The sequence below is a fragment of the Cucurbita pepo genome, chromosome 14, assembly GCF_057944985.1.
Source record: "Cucurbita pepo subsp. pepo isolate OVF chromosome 14, ASM5794498v1, whole genome shotgun sequence".
Lineage (NCBI taxonomy): Eukaryota > Viridiplantae > Streptophyta > Magnoliopsida > Cucurbitales > Cucurbitaceae > Cucurbita > Cucurbita pepo.
The window spans coordinates 9,963,865-9,987,182 of NC_141811.1; the positions used below are offsets into that span (position 1 = coordinate 9,963,865).

General features: G+C 41.3%; 2 protein-coding genes and 1 long non-coding RNA gene across 4 annotated transcripts; all 3 read left to right on the top strand.

The window, feature by feature from the left end:
- The first annotated feature begins 261 nt into the window (after positions 1-261).
- On the top strand, positions 262-10,068 carry LOC147789535 (uncharacterized). The gene is made up of 2 exons (XM_087117336.1): positions 262-9,376; positions 9,556-10,068. The coding sequence occupies exon 1, from the start codon at positions 2,314-2,316 to the stop codon at positions 3,007-3,009; it is 696 nt and encodes a 231-aa protein (XP_086973462.1). The 5' UTR covers positions 262-2,313; the 3' UTR covers positions 3,010-9,376; positions 9,556-10,068.
- Positions 7,581-13,479, top strand: LOC111810460 (exopolygalacturonase-like). The gene is made up of 6 exons (XM_087117603.1): positions 7,581-7,814; positions 9,302-9,376; positions 9,821-9,943; positions 12,225-12,512; positions 12,648-13,163; positions 13,255-13,479. The coding sequence occupies exons 1-6, from the start codon at positions 7,581-7,583 to the stop codon at positions 13,477-13,479; spliced, it is 1,461 nt and encodes a 486-aa protein (XP_086973729.1).
- Positions 13,480-15,627: 2,148 nt separating this feature from the next.
- On the top strand, positions 15,628-22,253 carry LOC111784767 (uncharacterized). Of its 2 annotated transcripts, XR_015411722.1 has the most exons (4): positions 15,628-16,399; positions 16,510-16,565; positions 17,719-18,127; positions 22,016-22,253. It is a non-coding gene; the product is annotated as an uncharacterized LOC111784767 (long non-coding RNA). The 2 variants fall into 2 exon arrangements; XR_015411723.1 differs by lacking the exons at positions 15,628-16,399; positions 16,510-16,565; positions 17,719-18,127 and adding exons at positions 18,167-20,736; positions 20,847-20,902.
- The last annotated feature ends 1,065 nt before the right edge of the window (positions 22,254-23,318 follow it).

Below are 23,318 nucleotides of genomic sequence, written 5' to 3' on the forward strand. Positions count from 1 at the left end.
TGAGATATAATTCAAAGTGATCAAAGTACCAAGATTTTAGAAGATTGTTAGTAGATTTGAATTTATCTCGGATTTCCATAATTTACTATTTCTGGTTAGTGTATAAGCCTATAAATATTGGAATTGTGGAACTCTTTAAGCACTGCAGCTTTGATCTATTCCTATTTCTTTCAATATCTCTTTCCCAACATACACCGTATCAAGCATGGTTTGAAAAAGATACCGAAGGTTCATCACTTTAAAATCTTCGGGTGTCTTGCTCATGCCAAGAATATATATGCACACCTTCCCAAACTTGCTGATATTAGTGTGAAGACAATTATGTTAGAATATGAAGATGGAACCAAACCTTACAGACTATTGGATCCACAAAATAATAGAATTATGGTGAGCATGGATGTGTTGTTTGAAGAGGAGAAAAAGTGATGTTTGGAAGAAATTAAAAACGGTGATGATGAACAAAGAGGAACTTTCACCGTTCAAATTTCAGAAAAACATAGTAGAATAGAGGAGAGGAATATTGAGCAAATCGAAGTTGATCCAAATGAAAGACAAAGGGAAAATTCGTCCTCAACTTTATGAATGCCAGACAATACCTCAAATGCATCATCATCAAGCTCGTCGATCCCAAAAAAATTCAGGTCTCTAAAAGATATTTATACAGAACTAAACGAAGCAGTGGGCCTTTGTTTTCTTTCTATAGAGAAACCAACCTCATATGAGGAAGCTGCTAAGAATGAAAACTAGAGGAATGTCATGAAGTCTGAATTCTCTCCATTGAAAAGAACAGAATGTGGGAACTCACAGATTTTCTGAAGAATCATATAGCAATCGGCATCAAACGGATTTTCAAATTAAAGAAAAATTCAGATGGAGAAATCATGAAACATAAGGCGAGACTCGTGGCAAAGGGATATGCACAACAGTTTGGGCTAGGTTAGAAATAGTGAGATTAATTATTGCTTATGCAGCCATTAAGAACTGGGAAGTACATCACATAGATGTGAAGACAATTTTTTTTGAATGGCGAGTTAGAAGAGGAGGTGTATGTTATTCAGCCAGAAGGGTTCATTGACAAGGAAAATCCAAACATGGTATTAAAACTACGTAAAGCCTTGTATGGATTAAAATACGCTCCGAGGGCCTAAAATTTTAAACTTGATCAATGCTTGCATTCACTTGGTTTTGTTAAATGTCCACATGAATATGCTCTCTACAAGAAAATTAATGGAGTTGAAGCAATGATAATCGGCACATATGTGGATGACTTAATCATAGCCGACTCAAACAAACAAGTTATAGCTTAGTTCAAGGAAGAGATGCACCAGAAATTTGAGATGAGCGATCTTGGACTTTTGAGCTATTACTTGGGTATTGAGGTACGACAAAGAATTGAATCAATCACTTTATGTCAGGTCGGATATGCAAGAAAAATCCTAGAGAAGCTAGGAATGGGGGAGTGCAATCCTTGTTCGATTCCAATGGAACACAGAATATAGATGAGCAAACATGGGAATGGAGAACCTGCGGTTGACAAAACACTTTATAGAAGTGTTATTGGAAGTTTACGCTATATGGATAATATCCGGCCCGGCATAGCCTACTCAGTTAGTGTGATGAATAGATACATGGAGACACCAACAACTTCACATCTCACCGCAGTAAAACAAATATTGAGGTATGTGAAAGGTACTCTAAATTTTGGTTGTGTTTATAAGAAGCTGTCGAATGTAGAGCTCGTAGGATTTAGCGGTAGTGATATGGCTGGGGATATTGTTGATAGAAAGAAAACAATTGGAGTGTGTTGAGGATAAACTTAGATAATAAAATATATATATATATATAAAATAAAAAAATAAAAAATAATAATAAAAAAAAAGGTAGTTTCTATTTTTTGGGTTTTAAAATTGAGGGCAAAACATTTATTGCAGAAGTAATGGTTTTATGGGTTAGGAAACGTGGGATTCAGATGGCCATTTTTAGCTTTAGAAAAATTATAAATATGTTTTGTTTGTCATTGTAAGAGTTATAGAGTTAAAAAAGAAGTATAGAGCAATAGAAAAGTTTTGTTTGTCATTGTAAGAGTTATAGAGTTAAAAAAGAAGTATAGAGCAATAGAAAAGGGTTTTGAGAATTCTTTGTCTCCTTGTCTCTACCCTCTCGACACATCCTTCACAGCTTCGTGAGAGTTATCTAAATAAGTTAATTTCAGAGCGAGCGTTTATTTTCTACAAGTTGGTATCAGAGTGAATTTTGTTTCAACAAATTGGTATTAGAGCAACTTTTAATTTCAACAAATTGGTATCAGAGCCGATGGCGAACATGATGGGACAAATGCTGCTACCACGATTGACGAAGACGAACTACGAGAATTTGAGCATCCAAATGAAAGCTCTTCTCGGTTCTCAAGACGCATGGGAGGTGGTCGAAGAAGGTTTCGAAGAACCAAATGATACCACGGGTTATACGGCAGCGCAAAACAAGGCGTTAAAGGAAGCACGATCCAAAGATAAGGCAACATTATACATGCTGTTCCGAGCTGTTGATGAGTCGGGCTTTGAGAAGATTGCAAGGGCAACTACTTCAAAAGAAGCGTGGGACACTCTAGAAAAGATGTTCAAAGAAACCGACCGAGTCAAGCAGGCACTTCTCCAGACTCTACGTGACGAGTTGGAGAGCATGAAGATGAAGGAGTCAGAAAATGTATCTGACTACATTACACGTGGACAAACCGTGGCAAATCAGCTAAATCGAAACGGAGAAATGTTACCCGAGACGCGGGTTGTGGAGAAAATCTTGAAGTCATTAACCGACAACTTCGAGAATGTTGTCTGTGCAATAGAAGAGTCGAAGGGCCTAGCAAAGTTCACGGTCGATGAGCTCGCCGGTTCTCTCGAGGCACACGAGCAACGTAAGAAAAAGAAGGAGGAGCCACTCGATCAAGCGCTTCAGACGAAGGTATCAATAAGGGATGGAAAAGTACTCTATTCACAAAAAATTTTAAGGTAGAGATCGTGGAAGCTGCGGGAATGGTCGAGGTGGTCAAGGCAATAGTTACGAAGAAATCTATAATCAGAAGAGACTATCGAGCCAAGCAGATTGGCGTGGAAGAGGATGCAATCAAGGATGCGGTCAAGGATACAATTCCAACATCCAGTGTTACAAATGTCAGAAATATGGCCACTATGCAAATAATTGTAACTCCGACAGATGTTACAATTGTGGTAGAATGGGTCATTATGCGAGAGATTTTCGAGCCAAAAAAAAGGTGGAAGAAACCATCAACCTAGCCTTGGATGACGCAACAAATGGAGGCATTCTCTTAATGGCCCAAAATGAAGAGCCGAACACAAAAGGAGACGGCGGTGCGAAAGACGATAGCGACAGTCGTTAGGCGATAGAAACTGTTGAAAATGAGGTGATGCACAACAGATGTGGCAAAATCCTGATAGCGAAGACAAGAAAATCGAATAAAGATGAACAATCGAATAATAGAGAGCCCAAGCTCGAAGAGAGAGAGCTCCAATGGCTGGAAAGACAATTTGAGGAAGAAAGAAGAAAGAGGATGAAAATTGAAGAAGAAAAAAAGAATTAGAAATAAAAGTTGAAAGGTTAGAGAAGGAAGTGGCTGAGCTGAGTGAGAGTTTCTTCTATCTCAGATAGAAGAAGGAAAAGAATGGGAAGGTAATCTCTGATCTTATGAAGAAAGTTGAAGAAGGTGGGGAGAAATTGAATGGCTTGTTAATGAAGATTGAGGCTCTAGTGGACGAGCTAGTGTGGGAGGAGAAAGATATAGAGATGCTGACTCATCAAAGAGACTCACTCGACGTGAACCTGAATCAAATCCAACAGGAGGCAGTGAATTTACGACACACGATTGAGATACTCACTCGTGATAAAGCCGAAATGGAGGAAGCAAAAATGCTAGCTGTAAATGTCGTTGTGGACTTGCAAAGGGAATTAAGTAAACTGAATGAAGCCATGATGTTTGAGTCAAGCGTGGTTGAGAACGGGAGAAATGAAGAGTTGGTGTTTCAGATGGACTATTCTCGAGAAGATCCAAATGAAGTCTCATTAGAGAAGCACAACCTTAGTTTGCCGCTCGAGGACAAGGAGAGAAAATTGAAGAAACCACGACTAAGCTCGAGAAAACGAAAACAGCATAGGTGGAACCATTGAATGGAACATTTAAGTTTATGGGGGAGTTTTGTTGGGAATAAACTGAAGAAAAAAAAAAGGAAGAAGTAGTTTCTATTTTTTGGTTTTGAAAATTGAGTGAAGAGGCTAAAACATTTATTTTAGGAAGCAGTGGTGTGAGAAAATGTGGGAGTCTGATGGCCATTTTTAGCTCTAGAAAACTTATAAATCAGTTTTGTTTCTGGTTCTAATAGTAGAGCAAGAGTAATAGAGTTAAAAAAAAGAAGTACAGAGCAATAGAAAAAGGTTTTGAGAATTTTTTGTCTCCTTATCTCTCCCCTCTCGACACCTCCTTCACAGCTTCGTAAGAGTTATCTAAACGAGTTAGTTTCAGAGCGAGCATCTATTTTCTACAAGTTGGTATCAGAGCGAATTTTGTTTCAACAAATTGGTATCAGAGCGGCTTTTAATTTCAACAGTGTTGTACTATTTGGTAGTAAATCCAATAACCTGAGTATCGTAGAAGCAGAAGGTGGTGGCTTTGTCGTCATGCGAGGCTGAGTATATAGCCGCAATTATTGGAATGTGTCAAGGAGTATGGTTGGGTAGGATTTTGAGTACCATCAGTCAACTGCAAGTAAAACCCAAGCTTAATGTTGACAACAAGTCAACTATAGCGTTGGCTAAAAATCTTGTTTACCATGATCAAAGCAAGTACATTGATACCAAATTTCATTTTATTCGCCAATGTGTGCAAACTGAAGCTATTGAACTGGAATATGTGAACACAAATGAACAATTGGCGGATATTCTGACAAAGCCGTTAGCAAGCCAACAGTTCTTGGAGTTAAGAAAGAAGATTGGCTCCGAGAAATTCGATTCAACATAGTTAAATAAGTTTAGAAGAGTGACGATGGGTTATAAACTTGTTTTTTATTATTTATTTATTTTGCTTCATAAGTTTTTGGTTAAAAATAGTTGAGTATTTATTTTATTTTGTTGTTTATTTTTCCATAAAAGAAAGTTGGGGATATCGTGAAAGAAAGGGTAGAAAAGTGGAACTAATGTTTAGGGAGTGAAATTTGTAGGAGTGGTAGTTAATTTGTAGCTTTTTATTATATAAGAAGGTGTCAAGTTAGCAAAACACCACAAAAAGAGATAAAATTAATTAGTGTGTCTACTCCTTCCCCTTCAGTTATTTTCTTTCAGTTTCATAGTGGATACTAAGGGATTGCACATATCTTGGTTCTCATTCGAAGAACCAATCCATAGATTCTGTTAATGATTTTTAAGTACATAAAAATGGTTTTATCCTAGAACTTTTGTCCAGATTTTAAGTTCTGAAGTTCTTAGTTTTGTCATGGGTTCTGAGTTATTGATCATGGTTCTTCGTTCTTGGTTTTGTTTTTTATCCTTTAGACACCTCCTAGGGAGACTTGTGGCATCTTGTGAACAACTCGATCTTGACCTATATTTAAAGTTCCATGTGTCTTCCATGATATGGCCTATGTCAAAGGTTTCAAGCATCCCCCGTCACAACTTGAGTCATTATACATGTGCCTAGGGCTTCAATTATTTCCAGCGACATAGTCTAAATACCTAAATCTAAGGCTTCACGTGTTTCTCGCAACACAACTTGCATGTCTATGTCTAGGGCTGTAACATAGAGTTCCGACGAGGATTAATTTTTCAATTTGTTCTCTTTTAACTTCAGAGATTTTATTGAGAGTCTTACAAACTGAACTTCAAGATGACATAGAAGAATAAAAAATTTAAGATAAATCTGAGAAACTCAAGAAAAATACAAAAGAAAATGGTGAAAAATTAGGAAAATTTGTTCATAGTCAACCAGAGGGATAAATGGTTATTTCGACCATCCTTGCCTAATTAGCCGTTTGGTTAAATATTAATTAGAGGATTAGTGAAGAGGGAAAAAAAGAAAGATGAAAAAGGAAAGAAAAGAGAAGAAAAGTTAGGGCTTGGAAGAGAGAAACAAAAATCACATTGAAACAACGGTTTGGAGTTAGAATTTTGCTTGAAATCCTTAGGTAAAAGTTTCTAAGTTATTATTCTCAAATTTTCCTTAGATTCGAGAGTTCTACTTAGGTTTAAGTTATGATAAGGCTTCAATAGAGTTAAATTCTGCATTAATTGTTCAAGTTATAGGTATGGAAGCAACCTTAGGTTAAGTAGAAAAATTTAGGGTCGTTACAATCGAAGACTTTGTAGAGGAGATTGTTACGTTTGAAGAGCTGGAGTGAGTAGATTAAAGATATCCATAACTTTCTACATATTTCTTCCAAGTAAGTTTGCTTAACCTTTTTGTTTTGTTTGATTCTAAATAAAATCAAAGCCGCTTCCAATGTTTCCATTACGCAAATGAAGCGATAATTCCCAACAGTAGTTTCTTCATTTTCGTCTAAGTCTTGGTTTATACCGAAACATGTTCTAATATAAAGTTTCTTAACATTTAGAATCCATTTAGGTCTTAAAGACATCACAAGGTCTTGGCAGAGGCTCTTTGGTCATTATCCACCTTAATCTTTGTTTAGAACCTAAACCTATTTTAATTACTTTGAAACTTTGCATAATCCTTAGAAATCATAAAATTGAGCCTCTTGTAAAGTTTTATCTCATTTAGAGGTCATCTAGGTCATAAACCATATGTACTTTATTATGGAGGCGTTTTGGTCATTTTACACCTAGGGTTTAGTCCTAGTTTAGCCCTTTAACACGACAAATTTTTTATTAATAAGGTCATATACTTTTAAGTTGGGGTTCACAATCTATTTATGTAAGAATTCAAAAATAAAAAAAGTTACGTAGTAACCGGAAAACGCGGGTTTCCTGGCAAGCGCCGAAGAACCCGCGCCTCCAACAAACCTACAACCATACCTAAAGTTCTACACTTCAGCAAACCCTCAGACCTCACCTGCAAGGAAAGGAAACACGAAATGAAGATATAAAGGATAGAAGACGAACGGTTTTTGTAATACCCGAATTTTTATATAAATAAAAAAAAACATCATAGGGACAAAAGAGACATTTTGCCCCTACTCTTACCCAAGGGGTCGGGTTGTTTGGGCTCTACGAAGAAAGAGAAAAGAAAAGAAAAGAAAGAGAGAGAGAAAGGAGAAAGGAGAAGAAGTTAGATAAAAGCCTGTTCGTTCTTTACACGTTTTAATTAGTTTGATTAAATATTTTCCTTTGACCATTTGACAAACGGATTACCAATATTTTCCTTCGAGATTTCTTGTAGGCGTTAAATCTGAAGTTTTTGAGGTATGTAACTAAAATAAGATTCACACAGATTTCTTGAAGTTCTTGGAAGAGAATCGGACGATAGAATATGAGATCTACAATTTTTGTGAAGAAACTTTGTTGATCTGCATTACGGATTGAAAGATAAGAAAATTCGAAGAAAATAGATCAAAAACGCGAAAATGCTAACATCTGGAAATTTGAAACACACGCAGGAGAGAGAAAGAGACCGCCACGCGTCGACCGGCAAACGGAAGAGCGCGACAGAGCCGACGTGCGTCACGTGGCAGCGTTCCACTCGTGCTCTGATTCGGGTTGACCCGTACGCCCACCGAGCCGGTTCAAAAACTCGCGGTCCAACCCGACGCTTCCCGCCAAACACTGCGCGCCACGTGTCGCGCTCAGAAAATTTGAAGGTAAGTCCGCGGCCATTGGGGTTCGAAACGCGGCACTGCACGCGCGTGTGCCCTGCGCGTGGAGGTTGCGTGTGTGAGCGTGTGCCGGCGCGTGTGGGGAACCTGCTAGCGCGTGCACGGCGCTTGGGACCCCATTCTCTCACCCGTTTGACCTCCGTTTGCTTGTTTTTCGCCCAGATTTCAACTCTGACCCTATTTTTATGTGAATTAGGACCTATCAAGGAAATTCCATAATTTTTGGAATCTTTTCTGGCATTCGAGCTTGGAAAGGCACGCGTCAACCATGTAAGTAACCATTTGGATTCCCACAAGCAGTACTTGTGAGAACCGCTAGGAACAAGCATGCATGCTTCCACCCATTAACTTAGCTAGCTGGACCTAGTATATTAGTATGAAAACTGCGAAAAAAAGAAATGATTAAGGAAAGCTAGATATGAAATGTTTATTAAATCTGTTTGATTGAGATTCTGATAAAGTATGTATGCATGAGGAGAATGGGAAACTTGTGAAATCTGCGCTCTAAGTAAAGATGAACGTTATCTTCCCGTTGAGCATGTTTGTTAATATTGCATGAACTACTGCGTATTAATTCTTATGCATGATGATTGATTGTGTTATCTTTGTTGATGAATAGGAAGAAATTATGAGCTTAGATTAGGGTGCTTGTGACTAAGTAGACTAGACGAGACCCTAGATTGGGGGATCTCTAGAATACCGTGCAATTAGACTCGTGAAATGATTACCGGCGGATCCAGAGCCCAGAATTTCAAACCCGACAGGTTTGTGAGACTAGGCATGAGAATTCTAAAGATACATGAATCCAAGTCTAAGCCACCAAGTTTCACCCTAAAAAGAATAATAGGTCACCACAGTAACTGTAGGTAGCCCGCTAGAGTTGAGCAGTGTAGAGAGTGTCATCAGAACCTCCACTTCCCTCTCTCCTCCGATACCATACCGTCGAGACAGAGCTCCGGTACGGTGATCGTTGAGCTTGGCAGATCCGGATAGGGAAGTGTGACAGGTGCCCAAACCTAGTGGTGATAGCTAAGGGGTCTTCTGAACAGGACTCCTGGACTGTAGAAACTCGTCCCTGAGCGGGGGAGGTGGAGCCACATAGGATGACTCAGTAGTTGACCGGCACACAGGGGGTCGCACCCCGTTTAGTGGATGTATGGTCCCGTGTGAGGGTCGTCAGCTAACCTCCACGGATGATGTTCAGAGAGAGTCACGTATTCAGATCCAGCCATACGATCCCCTCAAATTTTCTTATAAGGTCGCGCCTCACCTCAGGACACTGATCATTTCACTACATAAGATGGAAAAGTCTTTTAAGATACAGAAAAGAGAGTTGTAGCTTAGATCACTCTCTTTAGAAACCCGAGAAAGACCGTGGATACCTACCAAGATAAGGATGTGAAAAGAGCCTATAAATAGGCTGCTTACTAAGTTTTTTTATACTCACCCCTTTCTCCCCTTTTCTTTTTCAGGTACCAGTCAATACGGGGAGGTGTTTGAGAGCTACACAGTCACAGAGGGATGTTGTTCCGGAGCGTCAGTCCCTTGTAAGTTTTTGGAGTCTTGTATTTTTCTTCATAATTGTATTTCGAGTTTGAAATTTTTTATTTTAATTTTATTTAATTTTGGTGTCGTTGACTCCTTTTTCTTGTTTTAAATTTTATCAAATTTTCATCTCCAATTTTATCTTCTTTTATTTTTATTTGTTTTCGTTTTGTCTTTTTAGTCACGATTCGGCTTTTTTTCGAAGCCTCGAAAATCGGGTCGTGACAGTTTTGTCTCATCGGACATAAACGCCAGCGAAACAGAGACCTTCGATCAGTAAGCAAAAGACGAGAAAACACGCAGAGGATTAACACGACCTTTATTTTGGGAAGATGACGTCGAGCTCAACGAGTTTAGTATGGTTTCAGAATGTGTAATAATAATGCCGACAAGGATGGGTTTAAGAAAAAGGATAATTTCGAAAAATCTCACATTTTTGCATGTAGATAAGGTATTACAACGCCATGGAAGAAAGGACTAACGAGCCAAGGAACACCTTGATGCACACGAGTGATTACTACCAAAGGACATTACAGCTTTGCCGGCCAAGAGGAAGAATGAGTGATGAGGTAGGGAACGGGAGAACCAGATGGAGAGACGAATTCATATAAGATTTTTCTTTTTTAAAAATAATTTTTTTTATTAGATATAAACTTTATTGTGGATTTAATAAATATTTAAAATTTAAAATTCTTTAATTCACGTATTTATTAAATAAATTTTATGTATGATAGAAAAATATTTATCACAAATTTCTAAAAATAGATTTTTTTTTTTTTTTTAATGCAATTAGTTTTTGAAATGGTTTTCTAAATAGAATAAATCGAAAGGGATGAATTTGTGATAAAAATTCAAATAATCTATAAATATAAAAAAGGAAATGGATGTTTTATGATGATGAATGTAGGAAGACAACCCTAGTTAATGTTAGTGATGATGAATGTAGGAAGACCAATGCACCTACATCACTTATAGTAATATGTGAACGAAACTTTGGGTTGTGTCATAAAGATATTTTATAGATTAAAAATTATAGGGATCTCATACATTCTGTGTGTACATATACATCGGGCTACTTCCCCTTTTACAATGATGAGTACGAATAGGTACACTATAATGAGGATCATAATCATGCCTCACATGACACTTAGGCAACTATTGACCTCTAGACGTCGCTACATCGCTACATACAATTAGCTTGACTATGATAGGTGTAGGGGGTGCAACTTCGTAAACTCATCCTAAGAAGGGACAAGGGACCACACAGGTAAACTTTGTAGCATACGGGCAATCTCCCATATTTAGTTTGACTTTATGGTCTAGTAAAAGGTTGTTAGTTAAACTTAATGTCCAGAGAGATGATATCATAATGTTCTATGAGATGATTGTGATGAGGTCGCCTCACCCAAATCTAGGATATCGATGATTCACTCCCATGGCAATGTAAGCTAGTTAAGTGGAAGAACTAAAAAGTTAGTTCACCTAAAAAAAACTTAGATATGTAGTATAGTAGATCCATGATGCCATAAAAGATGAATAACTTCCAGGCCCTAAAGTCCACATGAAAGATTGTAATAACTTACTCGGTGTGATTACAGTCTACAAATAGATTATTTACTTAAGTATGTTTATACTAACCAAAAAGTACTTTTCTTTTTTAGGGGATTAATGATTGATGGTCAAGGTGGGGAAGCATTCAAGAGCTACCTAGTCGTAGATGAGGGTCATCGTGGGGCGTTAATCCTCTGTGTCATGGGTTATTGTCCTTTAATTTTGTACACTATTCCTTAGTCATTATTTTGCAATAAACTTTTAAACACTTCGATTTGTAAATGTTTTTGTTTTCGTCTTTTAAATGATCTGATATTATTTTTCAAGCTAGTACAAAATTTTATAGTCATGTGATCCTTGATTCAAAACCTCGAAAACTGGACCGTGACATTCGTTTTTGTAGACTTTTGAGTATGACACTAAGCCAATCATATACAAATAATAGAGGCGGACTAATTTAAGAGCTACTAGCGAGGAGGTTCTATATTTTTCCAAAGTGGTCGCTATGGATCTATTATAAATCAATGGAAATCTCTTAACTTTGCCCCCACAAATTTAGTAATTTGTAGAACTGTTAGGAGTTTTAGGAAGGAGATGAGAATTAAGAATATAAAAAAAAGATGTTTTTGACATAAATTTCAATTCCATGAATTGCAATGCAAGAATAAATCCTTAGTTGCCATTCCTTTTTTGGTGTTAAAATTCTGTTATAAAAATGAAGAAAGCCTCTTAGAGAGAAGAGAAAAATTAGTTTGAATTCAATATCGAATGCTTAGTGTTCTTTATCATCTTACTTTCCATTCCTAAATGTTATTCTCAATCTAAAGAGTTCAATATCATCCAATTTGGTGGAATAGCGGCTGGGAAAACAGAAAGCAGGAAGGTAAAATTTTAAAATTCAATTCAAACAACCTTTTGTTATGTATTTACGATATTCTTCCATGACATTTTTATTTTTTTTAACCGTACTTTTCTTTTAAAAATAGAATCTTTAGAAGCATTATTTTAGAAATACCATTTTTGAATTAGAATACAATTTTGATTAGAGTTTTTTAAGTTTTTTTTTTTTTTTTAAATTTTATTTATTTATTTATTATTATTATTATTATTTTTATCTATTTCATGTCTTCAAATATCCAAATCCAATTTTTAAAACTAAAAAAAAAAAAAAAAAAAAAAAAAAAAAAAAAAAAAAAATTGTTGTTTTTGGCTTATTCTTCTTAATAAAAGTAAATTTAAAATTTAAAATTTAAGCTATTTTGTTGAAAGTAGACATAAAAGGTTACTTGATTTGTATAGGCATTAAGTGAGGCATGGAGAGAAGCTTGTGGACATAACGGACATGGTGTAGTTTTAGTACCAGCGGGGAGATTCCTGATTTTGCCGTTGGTGCTTGAAGGTCCATGCAAAGTATCCATTGGTCTGCTTATTCATGGTGAAATGTTGGCTCCTGTCAGCAAGAATTTCTCCACTGGTGGATACTGGCTAAGTATCTCCAAAGTCGACAACTTGTTCGTTGATGGTTCTGGCAGCTTGAACGGCGGCGGTTCTTCAGCTTGGCCTTCCGACACTTCTAACCGTCCAGTTGTAAGTCCATTTTTAGGTTTAAGTGATAAAAAAGAAATTCATTTGTTAGGTTGATAGTTAAATGATGCTATCATTTTACATTTAAAAGTACACCAAAATATGCATATGTATAATCTAACGTTTGATTCAATGTAGTCGATGAAACTTTCTAGTGTCAACACTGCAAGAATTTCAAAGATAACATCGTCCAATAGCAAATTCTTCCATTTTGGTGTGCATGGATGTCGTGATGTCACGTTTGATCACGTTACAGTGATAGCTCCAGCAGATAGCCCCAATACAGATGGAATTCACGTTTCCAAGTCAAGTGGTATCAATATTATGCATTCAGTGATTCGCACCGGAGACGATTGCATCTCTCTAGGCCCTGGAAGTAAATTCATCAACATAATAGACATCCAGTGTGGTCCAGGTCATGGAATTAGTATCGGTAGCCTCGGAAAGTACCCCAATGAAGAAGATGTCTCTGAAGTCACAATAAGAGACTCCACATTTGTTGGCACAGACAACGGTGTGAGGATCAAAACATGGTCATCTTCATTTTCTAGTTTTGTTAGCAAGATCGCTTTTCTCAATCTCGAAATGAAGGATGTAAAAAATCCTATCATCATTGATCAGAAATATTGCCCTGATTGCAAGGAAGATAAAATGGTATATATATTCAAATTTGATAGGAGTTCTGTTTTAGTAAAACTATAAAGGGGGAATGATTCTAAAATAAAATGTGGTTTGTGGTTGACAGAGTAACTCAAAAGTGCAGATTCGAGACGTGAGATATGAAGGCATAAGGGGAAGTTCAACATCCCAAGTGGCAGTAAGTTTTGAATGCAGCCAAGTTTGTTCATGTGAAAGCATAGTATTACAAGACATTAACCTCTCCTACAAAGGTGATGGCCAACCAACTTCCATTTGTCACAATGTGCCGGGCTCTGCTTCTGGCAAACAATTTCCTTCCTCTTGCCTTTAATACTTTGTGTTTTTTTTTTTTTTTTTCTTTTTGTTCTTCCTTATAAGAGTGTCGGGTCAATGAAGGATTAGATATACATCGATCCCATCATACTTTCTTCCATTATCGTATGGATTAAGCGTTTGATGATGTTAGTTCTTGTTATTTTGATAACCGTGCAAAATTTATAGACACATTTCAATTGAATAGATTATCACTTTTTAGTTTTTAGTTTTTCTCTCTACTCTTATTTTAATACACAACACATAACTTAAAGAATCCCAAATGAATTGGCTTATTGGAAAAGAGTGGATAAGGTTTTTGCGGCGGGTTGCTTCCACCCTTTGATTGCACCGTTGGGTTCACACACAACAAGTGCCCAATCGTACATGTTTGTGTATTGAATGTTGAAGCTGGTTCAATGATTGGTTTGCGACTATGTCCTATCCAATTCAGCCTTGTTCTATGGTTTTCGGTTTGACCTCTTTCTAACCTATCAAATACAACATTTTAAGATAGGTTAATAAATATGGAATTTTTGTAGAGCATTATTATTCAGCAAAGTTGCTTCGCATTGAACCTTAATCTGGATTTGGCCATTTCTACAAGTGTTTCATGAATCTAAGCCAACAAAAATTCCATACAAAGTTGAATCCATATTCATAAATTATGTACAAAATTGGCCGGATTCATTTATTATAAACTTAGAAAATCATTTTTTTTTATTTTGAATCAAATACTTTTTTAAGATTTTGAATATTTATATGATTAATATATATATTAAATTCAAGAGATTGTATTAAGGAAATAATGTTAGAAGAAAGAGAAGATGAGAAGATAAACACTATGAACTAATTTTAGAAATACAACAAGTGGGAAATGTCATTGGTCCAAAACTATTCAACGCTCAACCATTCATGCTTGATGTTGTTAAAAAAAAAAAAAAAAAAAAAGTTTCATGGTTCTTCTACTTTCTTCGTATATCAATCTGTCAAATAAGCAATCTACTTGTAGGCTTTCATTACATCCAATTTAATAAGTTACTGCGAGCTTTTTTCTAAGTTCTAGAAAGTTTTGACTTAGATTCTAGAATTATCTGAGCTTCTTAAAAGGCTTTGAAGTTTCAGGTAGTTCTTTTGCTTGTCACAAACCCTAAGGATTTGGATGTTGTTCTCCTTTGTTGTCATATTTTGATGACTTTACTTAGCTCTAGGTTAAACTCTCTTTTCTGTTCTCAAACTTAGTAAGCTTACTTTGCCTTGTAGTGCGTACAGGTTGACAAACATAGTCGGACATTGGATTGTTTTTTGTCATAAGTCCTAGGTTGCGTGTACTTCTAGATTGGGAAGTTTTGTGGATGGCTATGACGAGTTTGGGCCACAGCTAGGTGCACTTACTTTCTAACGAATTATAGATCTAGGTTAATCCAACCTGAAACTAACTCGTGGATTCCTTCTTTCTCATCTTATTCGCTGAGTTTCTTCCTCATTTTCTCTCTCTATCTTCGTACACTCGCATCCGTTCTCCATCTCCTTTATGAAGACGGCTGATACACCCTCTGTTCACCACTAGCTTCAATTTGTCTCCCTCTATGATTGATACAACACGAACTACTACACAAGATGGTAGCTATGATATAAAATAAGGAAGCTTGAACCCTAGTCTCCATAGATTCTTTTTGGATCGAGTAAGAGAAACGAAGGCTTATCGTCTTGATTTCTTATCATGGTTCTCCGTTTCAATTTTCGTCTGACCTTCCTTCACCGCCCTAAAAAAAATATCACGTTAATGGGCCTCCCGGATGACAAACAAAATTCTCTCTCTTTCGAAGATGTGTGGATCTTGCTGACGTGAGGTTGGAAAATTTCTTGGTGGTTGAGGGTGTTGTTAACTCTGGCAATTCGGAGGACAATGTCGACGAAAAATTGGCCGAAGGTTTCTTCGAAGGAAAAATTAGCGGAAGTAAAAGGAGAGAGGGAGAGAGATTCACTGAGATTTGCTGAAGACTCGATATCTTATTTTCCTTCAGTTGAATGGTTTAAATAACAAATCTAATTACAAAAATAGGAAAACTAATTATACAAAGATAGAAAAGTGGACGAAGACTTCGCTCAAATTGACCAAAAAATGGCACCTAGAATTACGTTCTTCCATTGGCGTAAATTCAGATGTTTTGAGAAACCTAATGTAACGGTAGGGGTTTCAAAAAGGCAAAAAAAAAAAAAAAAAAAAAAAAAGAGGAAACAAACTCCTTAAATCTCGCCGGAAATCATGGGCTTTCCAGTGAGGCATGCCTTGCTAGCCAAGGCGTATTAATGCGTATTAAACCCTAGGTACCTTAGTAGCCGTCTTTTCCTTTTTGAGTGACTGTCATACCTGTGAAGGAGGAGCCGAATGGTTTAGGTGAGGGATCGAAAACGTCGCGAGACTTCAGATCGGGTTCAATAACGCCGCGAGCTTTAGGTAGGAGCAGGCGCTAGTGTATGCGGGCAGGGAGGAACAGACGCGCCCCCGGAGATGGATGAACGGCGACGCTTCCACAGGTGACAGCAGCCAAGCCCACGATTAGGGCTATTGAGGCGTTCGGGCGAGGAAGACGAAGCGGCGGGCGCGGGTCGACCCTCGGCATTCTGCGGTTCGTCTCGGCTGGCGTGTAGCCCACACCTCGCAGGCCGCGCTCAAGCCCACCATTGGGCCTCGTTCCTTTTCGGCCCAAACCAGAGGTGCGCCCAAGAAAAAACCCTGCGCCGTTAGGGTTCTTCGAAGCCCATCGGTTTCGGCTCCACCAGCGGCTCGGCCAGGTCGGCTCGGCTGTGCGGCTTGGCGGCGCGGCTCGACAGCTTGGCAGCGCGGCTCGGCGGCTCGACATCCGAATAGCATACCGGTTTCTAGGTTTTTGACCCTTCTGGAGTCATTCCCACCCTTGTTTCAGCCATCTGAGGTCAGTATAACTCCATTGCGATAAAATAGATTGTGATAGGGACGTACCTTGGTAGCTAGGCATAAGAGCTAGTTGGGAAATGGCTCTAAGTGTATCATGTTATCTTATAGGAGGTAGTTAGGCGCTGGAGTTAGCATTGTGGGTGACTTCGGCCAAGGCCAAGGAGGTAAGTAACCTTACTGTTGGCGTTAGTTTTGTATGTATGTTGGTGCGTGCCCTGTGGCCCTTGCATGCACCATATGTTGTTGCTGTATGCTAGGTTAGATGTTCCTTGCCGTGAAATGCTATGCATGCTTTGTCTATGTATGTGATTCTTGCAGTGAATTGCTATGTATGCCATGTTTATGAATATGAGGTTGTGACGCGTTTTGTCGCCCTGTATGTATGATGAGCTTGATTGACATGTTATGATTGTAATGAGAACCCCACATGCCATGAATAAGATAAGATGACTAGTATGCTAGGACATGCTTGCCTAATGTGGACCCGGTTATGCTATGTTATGCTTGCCTAATGTGGACCCGGTTATGCTATGTTATGCTTGCCTAATGTGGACCCGGTTATGCTATGTTATGCTTGCCTAATGTGGACCCGGTTATGCTATGTTATGCTTGCCTAATGTGGACCCGGTTATGCTATGTTATGCTTGCCTAATGTGGACCCGGTTATGCTACGTAATGCGGCGAGGGGATGGAGCGTCGTATGTGTAATGCCATGGAGGTAAACCTTAAGAACCTCATGCACGCTATGGTTGGGGCACTCCCCCGTTATGCTACTGATGGTATGGATGCGTATATTCGATATTGTGTTCGCCACGATATCATGCAGGCCCTCCTTTGTCCGTGGCGTCCGGTATTGTATGTCATACATACCCGACCAAGCCAGGCCCAGGGAGTTCGCTTGCGAGCTCGCCTGGTGGGCCCACAGTCACACACGTGGGCCATGTGTGGGAAATTACCATGCATCCACCCCTGCCCGGACAAGGCAAGGGCCTAAGGCCATGGGAAGGAATGGAAGACAAACCTCTCTCTCAGCTGCGTTCTTCTAACATTGTGCGGCATGTATGGTAATGATGTGCGACATGTATGGGTATTCTCTGTGACATGTATGTGTGTTGCGTGCGTCATGTACGTGTATTGTGTGCGACTGCTTGCATGTATTGTGTGCGACTGCTTGCATGTATTGTGTGCGACTGCTTGCATGTATTGTGTGCGACTGCTTGTATCCGAATGTATGAATATATGCTTAACCCCAACAGTGGGGCGACTTACTGGGTATTTTATATAATACTCAAGCCACGTGCTACCAATATTTTTCAGGAAAGGGCAAGGCTCCCATGTACGGATGACGATGGATGAGGCGAAGGGCCATGGAAATCTTGAGGAGGGTTTGTTGTGTCGTAGCGCCTGTTGGATTCTCTTGGGTTCTTAGTTTTGCGAATCGTTTTCTCTAGTCTCTGTTGATTACTTCTAGGCTAGGCTGTCGCTATTGTTTTCCTAGGTATGAACTACTTAAATTGATGAATGCATTTTCGTTATCGAGGCTGTTCCATGTGAACTCTTGTCCTGTTGTTTGGCGAGTATAAGGTAACGTCGCTAATTAGGGTGGAGAAAATTAGGGGCGTTACAGTTGGTATCAGAGCGCTAGGTCATAGATCCTGTAGACTGGTCTACGATGTAGGCCCAAGGCATTTCCATGGTCCTCCAGCAACCACACCGTCACCGTCAGGTATATATATATATGTTGTAAGGAAGAATCATTGTACGCTCTCTCGTCCTGATATTGATATGCTCCATGATGTGACAGATATATGCTTGTGTGTGTATTCGGCTAATGCCATTGCATGGGTATGCGACTTGTGCCCTTGTGATTAAGTGGAAAGAATAGTTTGTAACCTCACGGCTATTGCTAGGTTTAGATATGCCACCCAAGACGCGAGGAGGGAGTTCTGGGAGGCGAACCCCAGTTAGGGTTAGAAGCGTGAGGAGACGGGGTCCCAACCGCGAGGACACCGTGGAGGGGCCCGACGTAACGATGACGTGCCCGTGGCCAGCGACACCCCAACCCGCCCGAGACTCAGCGGCGGAATTAGTCGACGTATTACGAATCGTAGCACGAAACCTGTCCGGTGGCCAGCCAGCGAATGACTTCGCCTCCACCAGGGAAGCCAGGTGCCTGCGGGATTTTAAGCGAGGTGACCCACCGACCTTCAAGGGGACCTCTGATGACCCGACAGAGGCACAGTTGTGGCTGAGTTCCATAGAGACCGTATTCAGGCTGACAAACTGTCCTGAAGATCAAAGGGTGGAATGCGCAGCATTCATGCTGCGTACCGATGCTCAGGTATGGTGGCGCTCCACCCGGGAGCTTATCAGACCCGGGGGGGGGGGGGGGCGGAATCTCATGGACAGAATTTAAGGAGGCCTTTGCAGAGGCGTACTACCCAGAGGACGTCCAGACCCGCAAGCATCAGGAATTCACTCACCTGAAACAGAGAGGGCGTTCGGTTACTGCCTATGTCAGAGAGTTCGCCAAGTTGAAATGTTTCGCCCCGGACTTGGTGGACACCGACTACAGGACAGCCCGCCGGTTTTTGCTGGGGCTAGACAGGAAGATCCGTAATGTTGTGGAGGCGATAGCACCCACTACATATGCTGACGCCTTGAGGGTAGCAAGGGCCATGGAGGGGACCGGTGGATCGAACGAATCACGCTCATCGACTGAGAGATAGAAACGACGCCGTGACGAGGATGACCGTCGCAAATCCCGTTCATCGACAGAGAGACAGAGACGACGTCGTCATCGAGATGACCGTCGCGGTTCATACCCATCATCGACACCGAGAAGACCAGATAGATGGCGTGGCGACTCCAGGCGGGGCCAGTAAGGAAGGGAAAGCAGGTCGGGCGATAGACCCAAGTGTAACGAGTATGGGAAGAACCATTGGGGTTGGTGCTCAGCTCGCACTAAAGCCTGCTCGAGAGGTCACGCCAATGATGTCCGGGATCAGCAGAGACCATTGCGCATAACGGATGACCCCACTCAGAACCGTCCTTCAGCAAGGGTCTATGCCTCTACCAGCAAGGGCACTGAAAACCCGGATGCGGTGGTGACAGGTATGCTAGTTACCATTGGCCACCTTGCTTGGCATTGTGTGACTTTAGAAACCTTGTTGTAGGATTTCTTAGTGGGCACCCCGACAGGGGTGGATATTAGCGATGCGTGTAGGGTAAAGGCTGATCACGTAAATAGTATCTGAGGTCAGTTTAGATGTAGGCTTAATGGTAGCCGATAGGAACTGTACATGGTGTATTTTTGAATAGGTTGGTTAGCGTTAGGGGGGGGTGCATGCTAGCATAGGCTCTTACAAGAAAGGGGATGGCCTGAATGTGTCGGCGGATCGACTACAAGGCGCGGAATGAGAGAACGGCGAAGGATAAGTATCCCCGTCCGCGCACTGAGAACTTGTTCGACCAACAGAGAAAGCCACATGGGAACGGAGACGAGGCGAGGGAATAGCACTCCGAGTCGCTCTCGAATACAGATACTTTCGAGGACGAAAGTCCTCCTTAGGGGGAGGTGATGTAACGGTAGGGGTTTCAAAAAGGCAAAAAAAAAAAAAAAAAAAAAAAAAAGGAAACAAACTCCTTAAATCTCGCCGGAAATCATGGGCTTTCCAGTGAGGCATGCCTTGCTAGCCAAGGCGTATTAATGCGTATTAAACCCTAGGTACCTTAGTAGCCGTCTTTTCCTTTTTGAGTGACTGTCATACCTGTGAAGGAGGAGCCGAATGGTTTAGGTGAGGGATCGAAAACGTCGCGAGACTTCAGATCGGGTTCAATAACGCCGCGAGCTTTAGGTAGGAGCAGGCGCTAGTGTATGCGGGCAGGGAGGAACAGACGCGCCCCCGGAGATGGATGAACGGCGACGCTTCCACAGGTGACAGCAGCCAAGCCCACGATTAGGGCTATTGAGGCGTTTGGGCGAGGAAGACGAAGCGGCGGGCGCGGGTCGACCCTCGGCATTCTGCGGTTCGTCTCGGCTGGCGTGTAGCCCACACCTCGCAGGCCGCGCTCAAGCCCACCATTGGGCCTCGTTCCTTTTCGGCCCAAACCAGAGGTGCGCCCAAGAAAAAACCCTGCGCCGTTAGGGTTCTTCGAAGCCCATCGGTTTCGGCTCCACCAGCGGCTCGGCCAGGTCGGCTCGGCTGTGCGGCTTGGCGGCGCGGCTCGACAGCTTGGCAGCGCGGCTCGGCGGCTCGACATCCGAATAGCATACCGGTTTCTAGGTTTTTGACCCTTCTGGAGTCATTCCCACCCTTGTTTCAGCCATCTGAGGTCAGTATAACTCCATTGCGATAAAATAGATTGTGATAGGGACGTACCTTGGTAGCTAGGCATAAGAGCTAGTTGGGAAATGGCTCTAAGTGTATCATGTTATCTTATAGGAGGTAGTTAGGCGCTGGAGTTAGCATTGTGGGTGACTTCGGCCAAGGCCAAGGAGGTAAGTAACCTTACTGTTGGCGTTAGTTTTGTATGTATGTTGGTGCGTGCCCTGTGGCCCTTGCATGCACCATATGTTGTTGCTGTATGCTAGGTTAGATGTTCCTTGCCGTGAAATGCTATGCATGCTTTGTCTATGTATGTGATTCTTGCAGTGAATTGCTATGTATGCCATGTTTATGAATATGAGGTTGTGACGCGTTTTGTCGCCCTGTATGTATGATGAGCTTGATTGACATGTTATGATTGTAATGAGAACCCCACATGCCATGAATAAGATGACTAGTATGCTAGGACATGCTTGCCTAATGTGGACCCGGTTATGCTATGTTATGCTTGCCTAATGTGGACCCGGTTATGCTATGTTATGCTTGCCTAATGTGGACCCGGTTATGCTATGTTATGCTTGCCTAATGTGGACCCGGTTATGCTATGTTATGCTTGCCTAATGTGGACCCGGTTATGCTACGTAATGCGGCGAGGGGATGGAGCGTCGTATGTGTAATGCCATGGAGGTAAACCTTAAGAACCTCATGCACGCTATGGTTGGGGCACTCCCCCGTTATGCTACTGATGGTATGGATGCGTATATTCGATATTGTGTTCGCCACGATATCATGCAGGCCCTCCTTTGTCCGTGGCGTCCGGTATTGTATGTCATACATACCCGACCAAGCCAGGCCCAGGGAGTTCGCTTGCGAGCTCGCCTGGTGGGCCCACAGTCACACACGTGGGCCATGTGTGGGAAATTACCATGCATCCACCCCTGCCCGGACAAGGCAAGGGCCTAAGGCCATGGGAAGGAATGGAAGACAAACCTCTCTCTCAGCTGCGTTCTTCTAACATTGTGCGGCATGTATGGTAATGATGTGCGACATGTATGGGTATTCTCTGTGACATGTATGTGTGTTGCGTGCGTCATGTACGTGTATTGTGTGCGACTGCTTGCATGTATTGTGTGCGACTGCTTGCATGTATTGTGTGCGACTGCTTGCATGTATTGTGTGCGACTGCTTGTATCCGAATGTATGAATATATGCTTAACCCCAACAGTGGGGCGACTTACTGGGTATTTTATATAATACTCAAGCCACGTGCTACCAATATTTTTCAGGAAAGGGCAAGGCTCCCATGTACGGATGACGATGGATGAGGCGAAGGGCCATGGAAATCTTGAGGAGGGTTTGTTGTGTCGTAGCGCCTGTTGGATTCTCTTGGGTTCTTAGTTTTGCGAATCGTTTTCTCTAGTCTCTGTTGATTACTTCTAGGCTAGGCTGTCGCTATTGTTTTCCTAGGTATGAACTACTTAAATTGATGAATGCATTTTCGTTATCGAGGCTGTTCCATGTGAACTCTTGTCCTGTTGTTTGGCGAGTATAAGGTAACGTCGCTAATTAGGGTGGAGAAAATTAGGGGCGTTACACCTAACTAAATAAGGAACATGGCTTTTATTTAACAATCTCCTCCTAAAAGCTGTACCTTATTATTTGAACTCCGATCTTTAAGCGTAGTTCTTCAAATTTCACCCGCGCTAGGGACTTGGTGAAAATGTCTCCAAGTTGTTTCTCTGTTCGGATGAAATCAATCTTGATGAGCCCTCGATCTGCACATTCTCGAATGTAGTGGAATCTGATTTTTATGTGCTTGCTCCGGTCGTGCAAAACTGGATTTTTGATCAGGGAGATCGTAGCTTTTTTGTCTACGTATAGCATTGGTGGATCGCTTTCTCTCCCGATGAGTTCTTCCATTAGTCGCGCAAGCCAGATCCCTTGTGTTGCTGCCATCGAAGCGGCGATGTATTCTGCTTCGCAGGAAGACAAAGCAACTACCTTCTGTTTTGTTGATTGCCAGCAGATCGCGCCGCTTGAGAGAAAGTAGATCATTCCGCTGGTGCTCTTACGATCATCAACGTCACCAGCCATGTCATTATCACTGTAGCCGACCAGCTTGAGTTTCTCCTTTCCGCTCCCTGCGCAGTATCTTACACCCCAGCCTCTGGTTCCGGCTACATAGCGCAGGATGCACTTGACAGCCACTAGATGCTCCTCCCTAGGTGCTTCCATAAACCTGCTCACATATCCAACAGAATAAGCAAGATCAGGACGAGAGTTTACCAGATAGCGCAGACTCCCGACAATGCTGCGGTAATTGGTGGAGTCGACTGTCGTCGTAGTGCCGGCCTTCCTTAGTTGGAGTCGGGCCTCCATTGGTGTCCTTGTAGGATTACTGTCCACAAGCCCAGTTGTGTCCAGCAGCTTCTTCGCGTATGCACTTTGGCAGATGGAGATGCCGGTAGAATTCTGTTGCACTTCGATGCCGAGGTAGTAGCTAAGCACGCCGAGATCGCTCATCTCGAAGTTTTTCGACATCTTCTTCTTGAACCTTCCAAGGACTTCCACGTCGCCTCTAGTGATTAT

Excerpts from the sequence above, each read along its gene's own strand:
- LOC147789535 (XM_087117336.1), top strand. The coding sequence starts at position 2,314 with ATGGCGAACATGATGGGACAAATGCTGCTACCACGATTGACGAAGACG.
- LOC111810460 (XM_087117603.1), top strand. The coding sequence starts at position 7,581 with ATGCTAACATCTGGAAATTTGAAACACACGCAGGAGAGAGAAAGAGAC. Across the intron at positions 9,377-9,820 it reads TTCCGGAGCGTCAGTCCCTT|ATAAGGTATTACAACGCCAT; the intron begins GTAAGTTTTTGG and ends TTTTGCATGTAG. Across the intron at positions 9,944-12,224 it reads GAGGAAGAATGAGTGATGAG|GCATTAAGTGAGGCATGGAG; the intron begins GTAGGGAACGGG and ends TGATTTGTATAG.